This window comes from Arachis ipaensis, chromosome B02 (assembly GCF_000816755.2).
Source record: "Arachis ipaensis cultivar K30076 chromosome B02, Araip1.1, whole genome shotgun sequence".
Classification (NCBI taxonomy): domain Eukaryota; kingdom Viridiplantae; phylum Streptophyta; class Magnoliopsida; order Fabales; family Fabaceae; genus Arachis; species Arachis ipaensis.
In genome coordinates this window covers 5228503-5238018 of record NC_029786.2, presented here as the reverse complement: position 1 = coordinate 5238018, position 9516 = coordinate 5228503, and the positions used below count along the sequence as shown (strand labels likewise).

At 26.8% G+C, this 9516-nt stretch overlaps 1 protein-coding gene across 1 annotated transcript; it reads left to right on the top strand.

Annotated features, from left to right (window-relative positions):
* Window positions 2518-3267, top strand: LOC107626679. Its single transcript, XM_016329577.1, has one exon. It carries the CDS (start codon window positions 2518-2520, stop codon window positions 3265-3267), a length of 750 nt encoding a protein of 249 aa, XP_016185063.1.

Here is a 9516-nt window from a genome sequence, read left to right as displayed (position 1 = left end):
ATAAAAGGAATTAAATTTTTATGTCATAAATATATATAAATAAGAATATTTTTTTATTATTATAATCTTATCAACATTAATATGAAATTGAATTCACAATTGAAAATTTTCAGCTAATTAACAAGGCCGTAACACTAAGAACCAAATAAAACTATTGAATGTCAACAGCCATTCACGATAAGAACTAAGGCTATATAGTTCATACAAAAGTAGCACTTTTATGGAAATTAAATGGGCCCAAACACATTAAACTTGTCATTCCAACATTTTAGGAAACAACATGAGTATTGGGATGACAATCCCAAATTGGTGGACGACATAGAGAAATATGCCAATGTTTTTGTTCTGTCTATCTTGGGATTTATCTCCTTCCCGTTCTCAAATTTCTTTGATATTTAGAATATGCTATGCACATATGATTGGTTTGGTGTTAAATTCTAAACTTTTATTCAATAAAAATATAAATTTAAAATATCGTCTACACAATTTAAACACAATTTCAAGCGTCCTTAGTATGGTTTAATAAAAATTAATTTTCTAAAATATTAAAATGAATTTAGAATTTAATAAACTAAGAATTTAACAAAAATTAATTAAATTAATCTTGTAAACCATCAAAATAGACTAAATTTATGATAATTAAAGCCAATAAAAATTAATAATACAAATAAAAAATTTACTTAGTACATAAAAGCACCCTATTCAGTGGGTTAGTTAGTACTATAATGATGACTTGGTTGACAAGTAAATTAAAAATATATCAGCATGCATAGAGTTAAACTTAGTGGATGAAATTAAAATTTTGACTAGGAACGGTTAAAAACTCATATCATCAACATCATCAAATGGATACGTATATACCGTACGTATTCACTGATGAGTACTTGTATCTACAAAACACACTTGAAATTACTAACATAAATATTTGTTTATTTATATTAATTGTCACATCAACTTTTTGTTTAAACCATGATGACTAATCCTTGCCTTTCCCCACTCTACTACTTAGATTATTGGTATAGCCGTGAAAGATATATATACGTTTTGCACATGTCATCAGTATTAAACCATTAATTGTGCCCTAATTCATTTCTTGATAGTTTGTTCATGTTTCTAGTCCAACATTGTGGAATTTTTCATACGTTAGTTTTTTCTTTAATTTGCCTCCTTCACTAATCCACTGGTTTACTTAATTTGGTTTCAAAGAATTGAATCAAATGCTCTCTTAATTCATTTTTTTTATTTTTTTGGGTGAATATTCATCTCGACTCCTAATAATTTTTTCGAAAGACTTTGAGATTTTTAATAAAAAAAAATATTATTTTCGAATTTTGATATTTAACTTTGCAGGATGATTAACTTCTTATCGATCTCTTTTCAAAACATATTTATGTGACACGTTAATTACTAATATATCTTCTATTTAATTTTTATAAGTAAAAATAATTTAAAAATTATTAATATTTTTTAGTTTTATACCGTAAATTTAGCTAATATATTTAAAAAAGATAATAAAAAATATAAAAAAAAACTATATAGCATTGATAATTATCCTTAAAAGACAACGAAATTTTCAATAAAAAAGAATTTGTCAATCCTAGTTGACTCTTAATGTATAAATCAACAGTTTAACATGTTATGTATGCTTGTTTTGTTAATACAGAAAAAAAAATATTAATAGAGCAATCTTTTAAAATAATTATCAAAAATTATTTAAAATTTTTTCTCTTATTTTTTCTTTTCTTTTATTTTGCTATAATTATTTATATGGTCTAGTTGAGCTAGCCTACTATACTTGTATGAACTAATTTTATGTATATGTTTTTTTTATGACTTAAAAGTAACGAACAAAAAAATAGAAAAAGAAAAATAAAGAAAGTGCTTAAAAATATAGCAGTTTCGTTAAATACTATTCTTAAACTTTTTTTAAGGTCAACAAAGTTTCACGTAATAATAATGAGATCTCATCAACGTATTTATATTTTTCAAAATCAAATGAATATCAACACATATCAACATATGTATTATTTTCAAGTCATGATATTCCTGATCTTAAGTACTAAAAGATCAACAAAATCAGATTCAATATGAAAATTATTAATAAAATTAAAAGTTTTCACACAATCTATCTTATAAATAATATTTCGGTGACTTAAATTCTAGACTAAGAAATATCCATACTAAATAACAAATAACTCTTCTCACAAAATACTCTTTATGTATATGCCTTTAACATTGATTAACAAAGACAAATATAATATTAAAAGTCAATAGCTACTTAGATCAAAAGGTGAAATTGTGTTAGCAGTGGCTTCAAGTGGTATTGCATCTCTTTTATTGCCTGGAGGCAGAACAGCACACTCTAGGTTTGCAATTCCTCTCACACCAGATGAATATTCCACTTGCAATATCAAACAAGGTACTCCTTTGGCAGAATTAATCATAAGAACAAAGTTAATTATTTGGGATGAAGCTCCTATGATGAATAGATTCTGTTTTGAGGCACTAGATCGAACGATGAGAGATTTGTTACGAGTTAACAATGAATCAAGCTCGGGATTAAGCTTTGGAGGAAAAACAGTTGTTCTAGGTGGAGACTTTAGGCAAATACTTCCAGTGATAACAAAAGGATCTAGGCAGGATATTGTTAATGCATCAATCAATTCATCCTATCTTTGGCAACAATGTAAGCTACTTAGGTTAACACAAAATATGCGTCTAAGAGTTACTAATGGAGATGAAAACATTGAAGATTTAAGGAAATTTGCAAATTGGATTCTTGATGTGGGTGATGGAAAACTAGGAAACTTAGAAGATAGTGCCAGTGTAATCAGTATTCCACCTGAGCTTCTTATAAAGGAATTTGATGATCCAATTGAGGCAATTGTTCAAGCTATCTATGGTGATTACTTAAAAGACTCGACTGATTTTAGTCATCTTCAAGGTCGCGCAATATTAGCTCCAACTACTAACATCGTTGAAGAGGTCAATCACTACATGCTTTCTTTGAACAGTCACGAAATGAAAACATACCTAAGTTGTAACTCAGCTTCCTTTAAAGGTGGTAATAACACGTTTGACAATCTTCACACTCCCGAATTTTTGGCAACTATCAAAACGCTTATCATCTTCAAATTAACCCTAATAAATATTAAAATTAAGTTTCAAACTTTGTTATTCATACTCACACATGTCGATACAAATTTTGCCAATACGAAGCATTACTTCTTCCATGTTTACCGCGCGGAGGCGCGGGTGGACAGCTAGTATAATATTAAAAGTCAATAGCTACTTATTATATATGATTATATTAATTAATCATGGTTAGTGTTTGCTAAACTTGTTCAATTGAGGGTCTTTAATTAATATTAATATTTGAGTGAACGCTTATGATCAAACAAATGCTAATTGGTCAGTCCTTACGTGTAACCATGCTTCTAAGTTGTTTTTCCTATTTGGCTCATGTTTATTAAGACGGTTGAAGAAACTTGATGGAACCCACCATGACAATGATCTAAGAGACAATTAGGCCTTTTCTCCTAATACTGAATTTTGATAAAGACTTTCCAACCATTCATTAAGATATGCATTGAGTAAAGATTTAATTACTCTATAAGTTTATATAATTTCTTTCAATTTTCATTGAAAGTTAAACTATTATTGAGTAAAGTATCGTTTTTGTCCCTAACGTTTGGGGTAAATTCTATTTGTGTCCCTAACGTTTGAATCGTCCTATTTGTATCCTTAACGTTTGTAAAAGTGATTCAATGTTATCCTACTATTAATTATACTAACAAATCAGATTATATTTTTCAATTATTCTCACTTGGATGTATTCATTCTCAATTAGGTCTCACTTGAATGTGTTTGATTTTAATATTATATCCACTATTTGTGTTTAGATTTAATTATGTCCTTAGAAAAGTGAATTATGTAATGTTGTAGGAATTAGTTTCAACTTTTGATGAGCTATTTTTCGAAGTGGATCATCGATTTTATCCCAAACATTTGTATTCTAACTTCAAGAAGAGATTTTTAAAACTCAAACTAAAGCGTTCATGATGTGTAATTGACGGTAGGATAACATTGAATCACTTTTATAAACGTTACGGATACAAATAGGACGATTTAAACGTTAGGGACACAAATAAGATTTACCCCAAACGTTGGGGACAAAAACGATACTTTACTCAATATTATTTTAATTTTTTTATAATTTGGTTAAGTTTTAATTTCATTTTTATGTTAAAAGCGTTTTATTTTTATTTTAAACATTTGATTTTATTTTATTTTTATCCTCTAATTAAAATTAAATTATTTTTAAAAATATATTTGTTTTTTCAAAAATATATATTAAAAATAAAATTACAATAATTTATGAAAGTGTTCGTGTCTCTTAGGTAATATCCCTTGTTTGGATAAGTGTGCTCAAACTATAATGTTTTCCATTATTATTATTCCAATGGGGGCTCACATATTACAAGTCCATTTCAATCTGATATCGCACATCTAGATGGATGCTTATTTTTGCTTGCATATGCTATAGTTGTTTGATACTTATACCTGTGGCAGTTGTTTTGCCTTAATTTAATGAAAATAATATTCACAAATTAATATATCGATTTTGTTACGAATTTAATTAGCGGGTATAGCTAACTAGAACCGATTAATTTTAAAATAGAAGGTTTGTTATAAAAAAAAAAAAAAACCTCACTACTCTTAATTTTTCAAATTTTTTAAATTAAAAATACAAAAAATTAGTTTGAGTTGGTTCATGATATAGTTAGTTTTTTAGATTTTTTCTTAATATATATATCTTTGTGTGCAACAAAATTTATCAATTCAACAGTTGAATTTTAACATGATCTTATATTATATAAAGATCAATCCAAGAAAGTTTCAAAAATTTAAAATTAATTTGATATATCATCATAATACTTTATTTTGTAAAAAACTAAGGAACACGACTATATATATATATATTTGTGTGTTTGAGGACACCATGATAATATCAATGAATCTTTATGTTGGGGATTTGAGGCTAATAAGCTAATTAAGGACCACTCATTTACAGGATTGTGACATTGACATGTTACAATTTATATATATTTCATTTGGATTAGCTACAAAGTTCTTTGAGTGGTTGGGGAAGTACGTATAAATGTATATCTCAAAGTACACATATGATTAAAAAGATTGTTATTTACGTATAAAGTATAGTAGCAAGGTTTATCTAGTGCAATTTTTAATTAAGACAATTTCTATATATGTATACTGATAATGTTTCGATTGCGACCTTGAGGTTGGTAAAAGTGGTAGGTAGTTTGGTTCTTTAATAAGAAGTTTTAGGTTTTAGTTATAAAAATAGGAAATAAATTTTATTAGGAACTTAAGCACTTAACCCTTCTTTACAGGATATCAGCTAGGTTGGATTGGATTGTTTTTAGTTAATTTAGTTTTTAATAATAGAACTAATCATATGCCAGTAATTTAATAAATAGAAAAGAAAAGAAAAATAGAAACAAAAAAAAAAGCCTTTGAATTTTGCCCATGTGCAATTTAAATAAATCACAAACATTTAAACTGTACAATTCAACTCTCCAAAACGAAGTTAATATTCAATTTGGTCTCTAAATTTGCACACAAGTCTTAATTTAGTCTTTAAAGTTTTAATTACCTCTATTTAGTCCCCAAAATTTTATAAATATGTCTCATATTAGTTCCTGAGATAATTTTTAGTTCAAAAATATTAATGGAACGTTGAAATGGATAATCAAATGCCACACTGAAACTTATAAAATGATATCATTTTGATTTTGGCATTCAAATAACTTAAAAATGATGTTGCATCACTTGTTTTGTTAGGTAAAGTTTCAATAAACACCAATTATGATGTTGTTTTTGAGTTATTTGAAATGACATTATTTTACAGAGTTTAGCGCAGTGTCCGCCTATCTATGACATCATTCTATTAACGTCTATACATTGAAAATTATTTCAAGGACTAATATGAGTCATGTTCGCAAAATTTAGAAATTAAATAAAGACAATTAAAATTTTATAGACTAAATTGAGACTCGTATACAAATTCAGGGACTAAATTGAAAATCATCTCCTTCAAAATGGTGAAAGATAATTTAGAAAGAAAATCATCTTTGGTAACTTTTTTTCATCAAAAATTATTTATCCAAAAAATTTAGACCACATTTGAAGTTATATTTTATTTTAAGAAATGACACACCAAAAATTAAATTTTAAACATTTTAATTATAAAAATTATAATATTATATCATAAAATTAATTATTTTAAGAGTTTAAACAAATAAAAAATAATGATGTGATTGCCAAATAAAACTTGGCAACAGAAATAAAGTATAACGGATTGTTAATGCAAAACTTGATGGTTTTCATCCATTCATGCACCATGACTAAGGTTGTGTAGTTAATGTGGATGTTACTTTTGTAATTTGTATGAGACTAAAATTGTGTTAGAAACAGTGAATGAGTAGAAACAACATAATGTTATTGTCCTAGGCCTAATCAAATAGATTAATTATGATCTAAGATGTGGTGCACTAAATAATGTTTCTCCCTATACTTGATTTTGACATAACCGTACCATGACAACCTTTCTATTTTACCATGTTTTTGTTTGGTGGAATTGGCTATTCTTAGTGTCTAATCCGATTAGTCATTCATACCAATTAGCGTGGCATATCCCCCAAATCTCGCAGTGTTTGTGACACAATTAATGGATGAAGATAAACTTATTAACACAATGCAATAAGTTGTTCTTAGGAATGTGAATTTTTTTTTTTTACCGTATTTGCAGTTGACAGATCAAGAATTAGTCTGTTATAAATTTAAAATCTATTTATAAGTTTATTATTAATTGATTAATAAATTATTATATATATACATGAAATAGAATTTAAATTTTTTATATTTATTTAAAGATGAATAAATTAATCATTCGATTAATCCATTTTCTTAAATAGTGTTGATTTTCGAAGGGCTTTTTTGGTCCACAAGTTGGTTTTGTAGTGATGAAATGATTTACTTTAATTGTTCTGTAATTATTGTGCGACTATCGTAATGCATCTTATCATTACAAAATAGAATATAATATATAACACAATAAGGAGTGTTTAATTATAATCCAACCCAATAAAAAGGGTTAGAAATAAGAGATTAAATTAAAAAAAAATTATAGGACCAGTAGTTTTATTAAAATTTGATCAGCACTTAACCAGAAAAAAAAGTAAGCAATTCTATATCATTAAATATAATCTCACACATTAAAAATACTAATAATGATTAATTAATAACTACAAAACACACAATTTGCTGATTTCTAATACTCCTCTTTATTTATTACAGAATGTATTAAATAAAACAAAAAATAATAAATTTTAACCCTTTCTTGACTAATTTTTTTGTTATAAAATATTTCTCTGAGCTTAAATCTCCCTCAACTTAGTTAATTAATGTAGATACACCTCTTTAGTAATTAGCACAAGAGTAAAAAAAAAAAAATTTAACGCGTACGTACACACATATATTTTGGCATTAAAATGGGGCAAATGTTTTTAAAAAAAATAAATAAAAGCTAAATACAAATAAAACAGGGTAAGATAATTCCTCTAGCATTCTCATGAAAGATTTCAACTATTTTTAGTGGAAGATGATACTAGGACAAAAAAAAAATCTTCTAATTCTACACTTTTTTTTACTAGAAAATCATCACTTTTATTATTTTTTCTAAATATCTGTATAAATGAAAGAATTTTTCTGTTTAATATTTTATGTCATTAATTTTTTTATTAGAGAATTTTATTGTTCTTTTTTTCGCTCATACACACACCCAAAATTGTTGGGGTCATATATATGGACCTCCAAAATTGTTGGGATACATACATCACTGAAGCTAACAAGGTACATTGAACTTATCCAAAGTTTTTCAACTATTTTCCGAGCCTAAAACCATGCACATGCACATACATGCAACACGAAAAAGTCTTAGATAACTATAGTGTGATCACATGAATCTTAATTAGTAAACCTAGCTAATTGTGAGATAAATATGAGTGCATTGAACTTTGCCAAAGAATTTCAACTATTTCGGACCCTATAAAATCATGCACATACATACAATCCAAAAGTTAGATAACTAGTCTCAATAAGTATATATGATATATATATTTGGAAACCCCATTGTGTGATAATAAGAGTGCATTGAACTTTTCCAAAAGTGTTTCAACTTTTCCGGACCCTAATTAAAACCATGCACATGCAATATGAAAAGTCTTGGATAACTAATCTCAATAAGTATCACTTCTTAGGAAATTAAATTGCCATATATATATGCTCATTGTTTTTGACATTTGTTTAATCTATATAATCGATTTATTAAATAGAAAAAATGTTGAATTCTGTAAAAATTTGAAATACTTCCAAAGAAATTACTAAAATTCTTGGCTTGAATTATTATAATTATGAGTAAAGTATCGTTTTTGTCCCAACATTTGGGGTAAATCCTATTTGTGTCCCTAACGTTTAAATCGTCCTATTTATATCCCTAACGTTTGTAAAAGTGATTCAATGTTATCCTGCCGTCAATTATACGTCATGAGCGCTTTAGTTTGAGTTTTAAAAATCTCTTCTTAAAGTTAGAATACAAATGTCTGTGATAGAATCGATGATCTACTCCGAAAAATAGCTCATCAAATGTTAAAACTAATTCCTACAATATTTACATAATTCACTTTTTTAGGGACATAATTGAATCTAAACACAAATAGTGGGTATAATATTAAAATCAAACACATCCAACTGAGACCTAATTGAGAATGAATACATCCAAGTGAGAATAATTGAAAAATATAATCTGATTTGTTAGTATAATTGATAGTAGGATAACATTGAATCACTTTTATAAACATTAAGGATACAAATAGGACGATTTAAACGTTAGAGACACAAATAGAACTTACCCCAAACGTCAGGGACAAAAACGATACTTTACTCTATAATTATTGCAAAAGAATATAAAAAATTTTCACATTTTTCTTAATTAGAAATAATTAGGAATTAAAAGTAACAAAATTGTGATAAATGTGCTCACGTGCAAGCTAGAAATAATGTTGCATGCAATGAATTCTAGTAATCATAATTATTGGTATTCACTAGTGAGAGATATTTGCTTTACAGGTTTCCAAAATCTCAATTATTATGAGCTTACTAGAGCCGAAATATATACAGCATTCTCCTTTAAAATTAAGCTATATATGATGAAAACTTCTAATAAAAGTTATTAAAATAAATTCCTATTATATGAATTTGTCTAAACATCATAGTTCATTGAGGTAAGTTAGAATTTCGTTTGATCTGATCTATTCTTCTTTTGGATTATTTATAGCTTTGTTTGTTTCTTTTGGAAGTGTGAACTCACACAAGGTCTAATAATACATAAAAGAATATAATCATATTATAATAATGTATAGAGAAACCTCAACT

Excerpts from the sequence above, each read along its gene's own strand:
- LOC107626679 (XM_016329577.1), top strand. The coding sequence starts at position 2,518 with ATGAGAGATTTGTTACGAGTTAACAATGAATCAAGCTCGGGATTAAGC.